A 12,410-nucleotide genomic window follows, 5' to 3' on the forward strand; every position below is an offset into this window, starting at 1 on the left:
TCTAAAGAAATAAAGACGGAAAGAAAACCTCCACAGGGTTTGAACTCACAATCAACAGAAACATGACACGCACCTTAGGTGTGCCCCTCCTACGGCTACCACTGAGTCATCCCACTACTTAGTTATGAATTTCCACCTGTTAATATTAAATCTATTAATAATTTTTCTAATATAATATTAAGAGCCCGTTTGGATAGGCTGGAAAAAAAGTGGCTGAAAAAAAGTTCTTTAAAAGTGCTAAACTTATTTTAAAAATAAACAGTTAATTGTTTGGATAAAAGTGCTGAAACTGAAAAAAAGTTATTGATGTATTTGGTAAATAATGTTTTTAAGCACTTTTTGGGGTCAAAATGTCTGAAATATCCCTATAGCTGTTAATATATATATATATATATATATATATATATATATATATAAAATTCATGAATGATTATTAATTTATGTGCTAAAAAATCATTTTTTAAGAGTTTAAGTGTTGAATGTTTGTATTTGAAAAAGATAGTTATATATTAAAAGATTATTTATTTCTTCATGGTTGTGTTAAAATTTCGTATTATATTGATGTGCAATTAAAAGATAATTTGTTTCTTCATGTTTATGTTAATAATATTTATTTCAAATATTATTTTAATTTCCTTATATTACATTGTTGAATTTATTGTGATATAATGGTGAAATACTTTATATTTGACATTATAATAGTAGTAGAAAATGACACATCTATCCAAACGTTATAAGTATTTGTGTAAATTGGAGTTAGAAATTTTAAATTAGTAAAGATGGGCAAGACAAATGTGAAGAGAATTTGGACAATTGTGATAATTGGCCAACAGTTAGTATAATTGCTTGTGTGAAGAGAAATGTTACGTATTTTGTCCTAGGTATAATTTGAGAGAAATGTGAAGAGAAATATTACATATTTTGTTCAATTAATTGTCCACTAATTATTCTCTTCACATTAATTGTCCACTAAGGAATAAACCAAATTATACTAACTTGCTTATGCGAAGAGAAATCTTAACTTTTCATTCAGACAAGTAAATCTTCTTTCCCGCCAAGCGAACACCAATAAATGAAAATTATAAGGACAAAAAGTCAATTACTTGGTCAAATATGAATAAATTATAAATTAGAAAAAAATAAGTTAGGATTTGCTACTTTTTGTTTTTGGCTTAAAAAAGTCAAAATTAACTTGTTTTAAGCACTTGTAAAATTTGCCAAACACCTTTTTAATCAAAAAATAGCTTATAAGCTATTTTGACCAACTAATAAATTAAGTCAAACACCCATTAAGACTTGCAATAGCGGGTGGAGGTTTTCGCTACCGTAGATCTGCCCCGATCCAGAAACACCTTTTTTTAGAAAGAAAAAGCATACATTAAACTCTTAAACTGGCCCAATAAGATCTCATAAACTAAGCCCAAAAAGTAGTCACCCAAAACAATGGGCTAGATTTCAGTGGTTTGACCATTTAATGGGGCAAGAGCCAGATAGTCGATTTGAGGAATACTATTTAAGCCATAGGCAAAGTATATAAACTTTTATAGATTTTGAAAATAACATAAGTATATATTTTAACTTTATCATATTTACATAAATTTTCATCTTTATAATATAATTACAAAAATCTCAACTAATTATGTATTTTCGTTAAATGTATAAGGGAGTTAATTATGTAGAGAAAAGACATCTTCTCCCCCCCCCCCCCCCCGCCCCCCCCCCCCCCCCCCACCTTAAACCCTAAAATTAACCTTCCTTTATTTACCCCCCTTAACAAACTTTAAAGTAATTAAATTTCCCCTCTAGGGTTGACGTGGTAAAAAAAAAAAGGGCGAGTGAATTTTTTATTTTTTTAAAAGGGCCACTTTATTGCTATTATTATTTAAAAAGGTCCACTTTATTGCTGAAATTAAAAAAAAAATCAAAGGACATTCTTCTTCGTGAAGACATTTTCATCTTCTTCATCACTCCCCTTCCCCATCCCCACCCCACCTCCAACACTCCATTTCTTCATATCTCCATCCCGTTTCTTCGTAATCTTCTTCCTATCAAGTACTAATTGATTCAAAATTTCATTTTTCGACAATCAAAAGGGCTTCAAGATTGATGAACAAGTTTGGTTCTTGGCCAAGAATTTCATGTCATGCGAATATCATCTATGTTATTTCTGAATTTGGGACTGTTTATGCCATTTCTGTAAACATTTTGAGTAGAAGATTGAAAAGTTGGGAGTTTTTGAGATTTTGTGTTTTGGTTAATGTGAATGAATTTGAATTTGAGATTTTGTGTATTGATGTGTTTTTGTGATCATGTACTTGTATTTAGTCCATTGTTGAATTTGCTCAAGTTAATTTTTTATTTGACAAAGAAAAAATCACCGAAAAACTTGCAACATGGTTCACCGGAATAGTGAATTCCGGTGATGGATGGAGTATTTTGAATGTTGTTTCTGGTGTTCATGGGTGAAATCAAAGGATGTGGGGGTCGATTTTGCGTCAATGGATAAAATAAAGATTATTGTTATTGTTCATCAATTTTTTTTTCAAAAATTCAATGTTTTTAGTGTTTCTGGAATTGGGTTGTACTTAAATTTACATAATTTATACATTTTAATATATATTTTACCTTTTTTCAAGAATCTTTATGAAATTCTTTAGTGTAATTTTGGTGGTGGCAGCCGCCGTGGTGGTGACAGCGGTGGTGGTTGTCGGAAGTTGCCAGCAGAGGTGCTGAGTTTGGAGAGGATTGGAGGAAAAGTGGAAGTGGAGGAAGTTAGAGCTAGGTCTGTTCATGGCCCCTCCAATTTCTTGTTTATGGTTTCTCCTCCTGTGTATAGAATCTGCAGGTTTGAAGACGATAAAAGGTAGGGGGGAGAGTGTTGTATTTTTTTATTTAAAATATTTAAAAATATTATATATATATATATATATATATATATATATATAAAATATTTATATATTTATTTTTATTTTATATATATTTAAAAAATATTTTGCTTGCGTGACATTGACGTGGCGCTGATGTGTGAGCGAGTGTAACACACTCTCCGGTGTGAGAGTGATATTCAGTTTTGAAGGGTGAAATTAATACATTTTAAAGATGTTAAGGGGAGGGGGGTAAACAAACAAAAGTTTAGTTTAAGTACTAAAGTGAGTTTTAAGGACAAGTTCCGGGGGGGGGGGGGGGGGGAGATGTCTTTTCTCAATTATGTATCTTGACAAAACCAAAATAAAAAAAATGTATTGAGAGCTAATTACGAATCTTTACAAGGAAAAAATGTATCTTCGTTGAATGTATTGTGTATTTTGACAGAACCAAAATCGGAAAAAATATATCGAGAGATAATTATGTATCTTTATAAAGAAAAAAAATGTATCTTCGCTGGATATATTAGAGCTAATTATGTATCTTGACAGACCTAAAATTGAGATTTTTAATAATCACACAAATGTTAAGATTTTGTAATTAAGCTCCAGGTTATCAAGATTTATGTTATTTGTACTTATAAATTTTGTCGAGTTAAAATCAACTTTAGAATTATTGGAGTGAAGTTGAAAAATTCGTATCTAGAATAGCAAACTTCACACATATACGAGTCTAACGTTAGACTTGCCAAGGCACGACTTCATAAAAGATGTCCAAAGTAACAAACTTTAGACATGCAAAGATTGAACTTTTGCCAAAGCCAAATTTCATATATGTAGGTTTGAACTTTAGACATATACAAAGTTGATACGTGGAGTTGAACGTCTCTCTACAATGTTGCGTAGGTAGACTGATTATTGTAGGTGACTGTCTCTAGTGGTTTAGAAAGAGTTCTGTTGCTACCAACTTCTTTCTTTGTAGTCTAGTAGATCTACATGCTCTAGTGGATCTAAAGTAGGTTTAACATATTTAAATTTTACGGGAGTCTTATTATCATTTTAGACTCGTTTTTATGTATTTTTGTGCTTCTATTTAATGATGTGGCTGTCAAGTAGCAGAATATTTTTATGCTCTTTTAATTTTGTACTGACTTGGTAATCATGTCAGCATAAAAGGAACACAAAAATACAGAAAGAATGAATCATAACAACTTCGGATATAATTTGAAATTGTACTTGTGCCTCATGTATCTCTTTCCAACGGTTTACATTATTCGTCATTTGGACATTCCTATAGCAAAATGTAAAAGATGATATTGTTTTCGGACCACCAACAATAACATATTCAGTGTAATTCCACAAAGTGAGGCTTGGAGAGAGTATCTTACGTCTACCTTAGAGGCGAGGTAGAAGGTTGTTTCGATACATCCTCGCTAAGACAAAAGCATATTGTTTTTCCACCACCAGCACCACCAGCATACATACAGGGCGACTTAAGCAAATTCGTGGCCTAAGGCTAAAATTAAACGGAGGCCTTAAGTTTTTAAGAAAAATTAATTATTTTTATAAAGTCCATTTTTAAATTATATAATTGATTTCATGTAATAATTCTTTTTTAATTATAATATAGTCAATGCATTATTTCTTGAGATATAATACTTTGAACCAGATATATCAAACTTCTTCTAAATTTCTTTTATATAAAAAGTTTATTTTTCTACAAATAATATTTAATAACTTTTTTAAAAATATAATCTATTATTATTTTAAAAAAATAAGGCTCCTCAAATTTAGAGGTATAAGGTGGGCCACCTATTTAAAAAAAGGGTTGAGCCGCCCTGACAACATATCCAATATAGTCCCATAAAGTGAGGTTTGAAAAAGATAGAGTGTAGGCAGACCTTACCTCTACTTCAGAGACAAGTAGAAGGTTGTTTTCGACACACCCCTAAGACAAAAACATATTGTCGAGATTGAAATTTACTCTTTTAATACTTCAAAGGAATCTAGAAATTTGATTCTCTTTAACAATGGCCTTGTCCTCACTTAATGAAAATGAAATCTCCTTTTTTAGTATTTATAGCACTATCCTTTAATTAAAAACAACAGATCATTTGCTTGTATTTACAGTACTATCTCTTAATTAAACTCAACAAGATCATTTGTTTGCATACATAGTACTATCCCTTGATTAAAAACAACAAAATCATTTATTTGTATATGTATATAGTACAATCTCTTATTTAAAATCAACAAAATCATTTATTTGTGTATATAATATATAGTATCATTACCAACATCAGTTGTGGTGAGATGATTGAGATTTCTCCGCACTTAACCAAATGTCTCAAATTCGAGCTCCTATAGATGAAAAATGTATTCTCTTTGCAGCGTCGCCCCAGAAAATAGGCCCTGTAGTGCATGATACATATTTAATCAAGACTTCAATGTGGATACCGAACACCAGATGAAAACCAAATAAAATAAAATTTATTACTTTTCATTGATGAAATCTATTTCATTTGTCATTTATTCATATCATCTATGTACAAATAGATCAAAAACATAACAAAATTCATTTGAAGAGACAAGAAATTAATGGAAATCTTGATTTCAAATTGGTCAAATGTTGAATGTGTGCCTAAAAAATATATTTTCCCACCAGAAAGAAGACCAGGAAAGCTTGAATTTCCTGTTTGCCATGATATACCACTCATAGACTTTGCTCATAATCATCCTGATGAAATAGTTCAACAAGTCATTAGAGCATGCCAAGAATTTGGAATATTTCAGGTACAATTTGTAGCTAAGAAATATTTGTGTATACGAATTTTTTATCGATAGTGGCGTGCGCAGAATTTTTCGTAAACTACTATGTGTAAATCTGAGCGTCTTCTTCTTGTTTTTTTTTTTTTACTTTATGGTATTGCTTATTCTGTCCGAACATAACATCTAGATGTTATTCTTGATAGATCCTCAACTCAATAACATTACTTTTCAATTTTCATATATACATATTTACTAAAGTGCTGCTACTACAACAACAACAACTACAGAGTAGTATGTACCCAACTTTTATTCCTATCTTGTGAAGATTGAGAGACTAGCTAGTTTTGATGGGCCATCGACTCAAATAACAACAACAACAACAACAATATACCCAGTGTATTTCTACAAAGTGGAGCCTGGGGAGGGTAAAGTGTACACAGTCCATACCACTAACTCGGATGAAGTAGAGAGGCTGTTTAATTTCCGATAGACCCCGACTCAGGATAGATAACAGTATGATCAAGCAAACAAACGAAATACATAAAAAGCACACAAAAATGGGATATTCAACCTGGATATATAATAAAGAAACAAGACACCCACAAGGTAATACTACAAACTATCTATTCAAAACTAAAGACATCACGGAAACCATCGACTCAAATAAAACATATCAAAACAAATATGAAAAGAAAATACAGTAAAAGCATGGAGTACTTATTATTTTTTTTTCTATATATGATGATCAGGTGATAAACCATGGAGTATGTGAAAATCTAATGGATGCTACAATGAATATGTACAAGGAGTTCTTCAAATTGCCTAGTGAATACAAGGCAAAGTTTTATTCAAATGACATCAACAAAAGCTGCAGGATTTATTCCAGCACATTTGCATATGATACTGAAGAATTTCACTATTGGAGAGATAATTTTACCCATCGTTGCCATCCTTTAGAGGAATATATTCAGTCTTGGCCAGATAAGCCCCCTAAATATCGGTAATCTGTGTATATGTTTTTTTTTTTTTTTTTTTCAGTTTATGTGATACTTCTTTTTATTAGACGTTTTTAAAAGGAGTAAAGCATCTAGTATACCCCTTCTGAACTATGACCAAATTAGCTACGACATACTCTGATTTCACGAGGGTCCTATTGTCAATCTTTTTAGCTGACGTGGGCCCTATTTTATGTAATAAAGGTGTCACGTCAGCATAAAAGGGTGGAAAAAATATGCTAAACTTGAGTTCAGGGGAGTAAGAGGATCCTGTGAAGTTGAAGTGTGTCGTAGCAACTTTGACCATAGTTCGGGGATACTAGACGCTTATCTCTTTCAAAAGAGCAAAATATTTTAAATTTGAAAAACAATTAACTTTGCACTTTTATTTATTCCTTAATGAGAGACTTTTGTAATTATACAAATGTTATGACATATTTAAGAACATAAATTTCACTAGTTTTACCGACTGAAATGTCGTGATATGTTTTAGATCATCAGTTTAAAACATATGTTTCTTTTTAAGACCCTACATCGTTTCAAACTATGCCGCATGGATTGAAACATAGGAAGGAACTCGTAATAAATTCATATATCCCACCGAACGTTTTTAGGGCCACGGAATATTCGATAGTTAGGTGCATCATACACATTTTTAATTTAAGATGGTGGGTGGGTGGGTGGGTTGAGCCGAGACATATCAAAATGAGTCGAGTTAAAAAGAACAGGTTAGTAATTAACTCGCCCAAAAGTTACTTGAATTGAGATATCTGGGTCAACATGAGCTAAAGAGTGGGTCACAGCCCAATCCATTAACTCGTTCAATCTTGAGCCAACCCATCATGTTTTCATAAGCTAATTTTATCATCTCTCATCTTCTAAATCCAGTCAAAGTAAGAGTTAAAGTAACATATTATCCTTGTCTTATTTTTTTTTTCTTTTATTGCAGAGAAGTGGTGAGTGAGTATTCAAGAGAAACAAGGAAGCTACTTTACAAGATTTTGGACATGATATGCAAAGGATTAGGACTAGAAAAAGGTTACTTTGAAGGTGAAGTGAGTAAAACACATTTGTTATCTGTGAATCATCATATCCCATGTCCAAATCCAAGTTTGACACTAGGTATGCCAGTACATTCTGATCCAAATCTCATAACATTGCTTCAACAATGTGATGTTCCTGGACTTCAAATACTTAAAGATGGTCAATGGATTGGTGTTCACCATGTTCCTCATTCTCTAATTGTTATTCCTGGTATACAATTGAAGGTACCTTTTAGTGCTAAATGCATGCTATGTTGCTCAGACTCTTCGAAAATATCAACAAGTGTGTTGGATCAGAATCCAACATCGGTGAGAAAACATTTTTGAAAAGTCCGAACAACTTAGACTAAATGTATGGAATTAAAGGTTTTGTTATTGGTTTCAAAAGATTGCATCCAGTGTGATTTAACAAGTGGAAGTGGGGTCAGACCGTGATATTGGATGCAAACCTTAATCCTATCTTTGTGGGATAGAGAAGTCGTTTTGGTACACATCTTTTGAGGTTAATTATCAAATATAAGAAGATTAAGGGTGTGTTTTGGTAGGAAGGAAAATATTATCTTAGAAAGTTTTTTTTCAGTAAAATAAGTGGTTTTCTTATTTATTTCCGATTTGATAAGTATACAAAAAATATTGTTGTAAAAGCATTTATATATTATTTAGACAACACTATAAGGATGACCGTGGGGGAGGGGGGATGAGGGGTGGGAATGCTCGTTGAGGTGGAGGTTAACGGGGATACAATCAACATAAAATGCTAGTTATGGAACTCATTTTGTATTTTTCATATGAGAAATTCTTTTCCTTATATTTAAAATGCTAGTTATGGAACTCATTTTGTATTTTTCATATGAGAAATTCTTTTCCTTATATTTAAGAAACTTATTTTTCTAGTATTTGTGCAGGTAATGAGCAATGACAAGTTCATAACTCCGGTTCATCGCGTGGTCACACACCGGCTAGAGGCTCGAACCACAATTGGTGTATTTCTGGGTCCATCGCCCGAGTTTTTAATAAAACCGGCCACTGCTTTGGTTCGCACTGAACCGGCCGAGTTTAGAGCCTTTACTTATCCAGAGTTCTTTAAAGTATTTAATGGTGGGGCTAATAAATCAGATGCACAACTTACACTCAACCATTTTAGAGACAAACATTAGACTAAGTATGTGAAGAAAAGAAAAAGATTGTTGTAAAAATATAAATGTATGGTTAGCTAGTGGTACTATGGTCACATAATTGGAGAAATTTGTGTAGAAAAACATGTTATGTATGGTTTGGTTTTGTACCTTAATTTACCTTGTCAATTGTAGAAAATTGTACCTCAAAGAAGAGCCATCCTTTAGGTTGTGTTGAGTAATGGCTCATGTAAATTCATGTGATGTACTGTATAGTAAAACACGTTATATATCAATTATACTTATTATTCGCATGGAATGTTTATACTAAATTAATTTGACTAATCTCGATTCCTTTAAACACAAAGTCAAGTAGAGATTTCATGTTCAAACTTTAATCGGTATATATTTGGTGTGAATCTAAATTAGTCCTATTACTTTTTGAATTCTGAAGTAAAATAAAAACACTATACAAGTAAAATCTTACTTATACACATATGTACTATTTTCTTCAAATTTCAACTATGCTTATAATCATTATCGTAAGAATTGGGCTTAATCTTTCCACTATCTCTTCTTGTCAATGGACTCCTCATGTATGCAAAGGATAACGATAATTACTCGTTTCAATCTCAACCAAGTTAATATTGATTATAGGAATCTAGCTTACCATATATATTGCTCCATTTATTCTCAAACTAATATTACACGTGTATAATATAATCGTTATATTCTGTATGGACTATGGACCATATGGCATTATAAAACTATCCTATTTCGAATTATTCAAGAGTAAAATTGGTCATTTTCTTCTGTTTTGGAGCAATTATTAGTAAGTAGGGTGGTTTTGACCTATCTAATTTTTATTTTAATTCCTTCGGGGAGCTACAATCTTACCTTTTTTTGTTCTCTTAGTGAGTCAAGACTCAACCCACAAACTCAAAAGTAGGAGATGGATGATGTCACACCCCCTTTTTAAACGTATTCAAAAAAAATTCAATGTTTTATTAAGGGTCGAAAAGGGTTTTAATTATTAATGTGACAAAAGATGAAAATTTGTTTCGAAAAAGGATTATTTTTTAACAATCAAAACTCAGAGTCGCCACTTGGCATAATCCGGTGTGCCAAGTCACCTTTGAAAAATCCTTTTCGAGACCATTTGACTCTTAAACTGGTTTGCGAACAGAGACTCCGGCTAAGGAATTCTGTTGATCGAGGGGAAGCTGTTAGGCACCCCTCGATCCCGTGGTTCAACCACGGTCGCTTGGTAGAGTGTGTCGACTATTTTGGCATTACGAAATGTATAAACCACACAAAAGCACGCAAAATCATCAAACAATAAACAAAGCAAAACAATCCAAAAAAATGTAAAGTCCAGTCCAATTATACAGTCCGAAAAATAGAAAAATACGAAAATATAAATCCTAGTCTAAACTAAATCTAGGCTAAGCTCCAATGCCCTACCCAATGCCGTGGGCCTTCATCACGATCATTTTCCGCCAACATGTTACATCGGGGCATTCCCCGGTGAATAAATACATCAATCTTCGGGGCATTCCCCGGCTAAGTGAATACATTTGAATTAAATACGATAAACTAGAAAGAAACATTCACACGCACATTCCAACATTCAAACAAAACATCCTTCTTAAATTTTTGCCTACCTGAACTTACATTGCCTATCCGTTTCCACATGTCATAATTCTTTCACGTTCACTCAATGTTTACTTATTTCGGATTGAACGAAAATAATAATAAACCCATGTTAATCTAATTCAACCCTTTTTATCAAGTTCTCAATTCCACCCCCCGCTAGCTTCGTTTTTATCAATCAACAATCAACACATGGTCAAATTCTTTCCTCAACCCACCATAGCCAAATCAACAAACGTAATGATCAATATCAACAATAAAACCAACAAACAAAATAACACCACACATAATCACAACCAATTCGACACACCAAGATAAATAAAAAGAGAGCGGGTTAAGAAATGGACCTTCCGAATATTCTCGCTTGATTAAGAAGAATAAAGCCATTTCGAAACCACAAAGAATACCACAAAATCTCGACTATTATCCAACTCCAACCCGATAACCTCCGAAATCCGATTAAAACTCAACAGGAAAACCCACGACAACAGTGAACACCCAAAACAAAAAATACGAACAAAATCGAGACTGGTAGAAAGAATTTTGACGGGATTAAACTGAATCTTGCCAGAACCAGATTGAACCCCATTGGAATTAGACCCAAAATTGATCAACACGACTGATTCGGACGACCCGAACAGCCAGTTGCTGAATGGATTCCGTACAGAAACGAAGAATAATGGAAGAAGGTTTGACCGTTTATACGAACGACGAACGGAAGGGATGACTCCGGCGAAACTATCGCCGGAACAGTAACCCGAATCAATCCCCGCTTTCTTCTGCGTTACGGATTTCAACCTCTCTCGCAGCTGTCTGTCACTCTTTCGCTTCTCTCTCGCATATCTCTCTCACTCTCTCGCTTCTCTTTATTGTTTTACTCCGATCTCTTCACTATTTCCGATCTATCTCCCTCCATTCATCTTTCTCGATCCCTAATTCTACTGTATTTCTCCTTTTCGATGATGTGTGTGTGTATACCAATATGTGGGTGTGTGCCAATCAGTGAGGACGAGTGATTATTGTGAGCTCGGGTAGTGTATAGTGAGGACGAAGTTGTGTGTGTGAGTGTGTTCTCTGTGTGAAGAAGAAAAGAAAACAAAATCAATGAATCCTCCTGAGATATGTTCTGTGTCTTCTCTGTGAAGAAGAAGATGGAGTTTTTTTTTTTTTTTTTTGTAAAAAAATGATTTCCGTATTGAGAGCCTTTTTTTTTGTGTGTGTGCTGTGCCTATTGTATATATATATATATATATATTTTGGAGAGGATGATATCTATCTCCTCTGTGAAGAAGAAGATGAAAAATATATAGGAGTGTGTGGGTTCCACGGGTAGGGGGTAGGGTAGGTGGGGTAGAGTGATGTGTTTTATTTTGATTGGGTAGGTTTTTAGGATGTGTTGTCAATTTTTGGTTGGGTGGGTTGTTAGGATGTGTTGTCAATTTTTTGTTGGGTGGGTTGTTAGAAGATTAGGATAAGACAAAATTAGATAGGAGGTTGTTATTTTTGTCATTTTGTGGAGGGATTATCACACGGGTGAGGGTACACGGTAGGATAAGGTAAACAATAGGTAAAACGATATCGGGGAGGGACGAAATTAGGTGTCTACATCATGTCCCCTTTGAATGTAAACACGAAGTGTTTTCAAGCAAAGAAATAGACAGCGAGACCAAATTTTGACCCGACCATTATTCAAAGAAAGAAACAGAAGGAAGAAGGACAACCGGATCTTGACTTAAGACATCCTTCCTACCCCAGTTATGAGTGAATCAAGTGACAAGTATCTCAAAGGATTGGAAGGAGGTGGACTATACCGAGTTGGAGAGTCAAGTGAGATTCTATAGAGGTTTCGGTTCGCGACTCTGTTATTACATCAAAAATGAAAATTACAAGTTAAAACATAAATGAAATTACAACAATCCTATCTATACAGCTTCTGTTGGTTCTTGACTCGACTTTCATCACCCTATTCTT

The 12,410-nt window shown here is 33.4% G+C and overlaps 1 protein-coding gene across 1 annotated transcript; it reads left to right on the forward strand.

Annotated features, from left to right (window-relative positions):
* The first annotated feature begins 5,428 nt into the window (after positions 1-5,428).
* Positions 5,429-9,047, forward strand: LOC107849761 (hyoscyamine 6-dioxygenase). The gene is made up of 4 exons (XM_016694322.2): positions 5,429-5,657; positions 6,383-6,633; positions 7,578-7,896; positions 8,577-9,047. The coding sequence occupies exons 1-4, from the start codon at positions 5,463-5,465 to the stop codon at positions 8,826-8,828; spliced, it is 1,017 nt and encodes a 338-aa protein (XP_016549808.1). The 5' UTR covers positions 5,429-5,462; the 3' UTR covers positions 8,829-9,047.
* Positions 9,048-12,410: the final 3,363 nt, after the last annotated feature.

This window comes from Capsicum annuum, chromosome 12, assembly GCF_002878395.1.
Source record: "Capsicum annuum cultivar UCD-10X-F1 chromosome 12, UCD10Xv1.1, whole genome shotgun sequence".
NCBI classification, from domain to species: domain Eukaryota; kingdom Viridiplantae; phylum Streptophyta; class Magnoliopsida; order Solanales; family Solanaceae; genus Capsicum; species Capsicum annuum.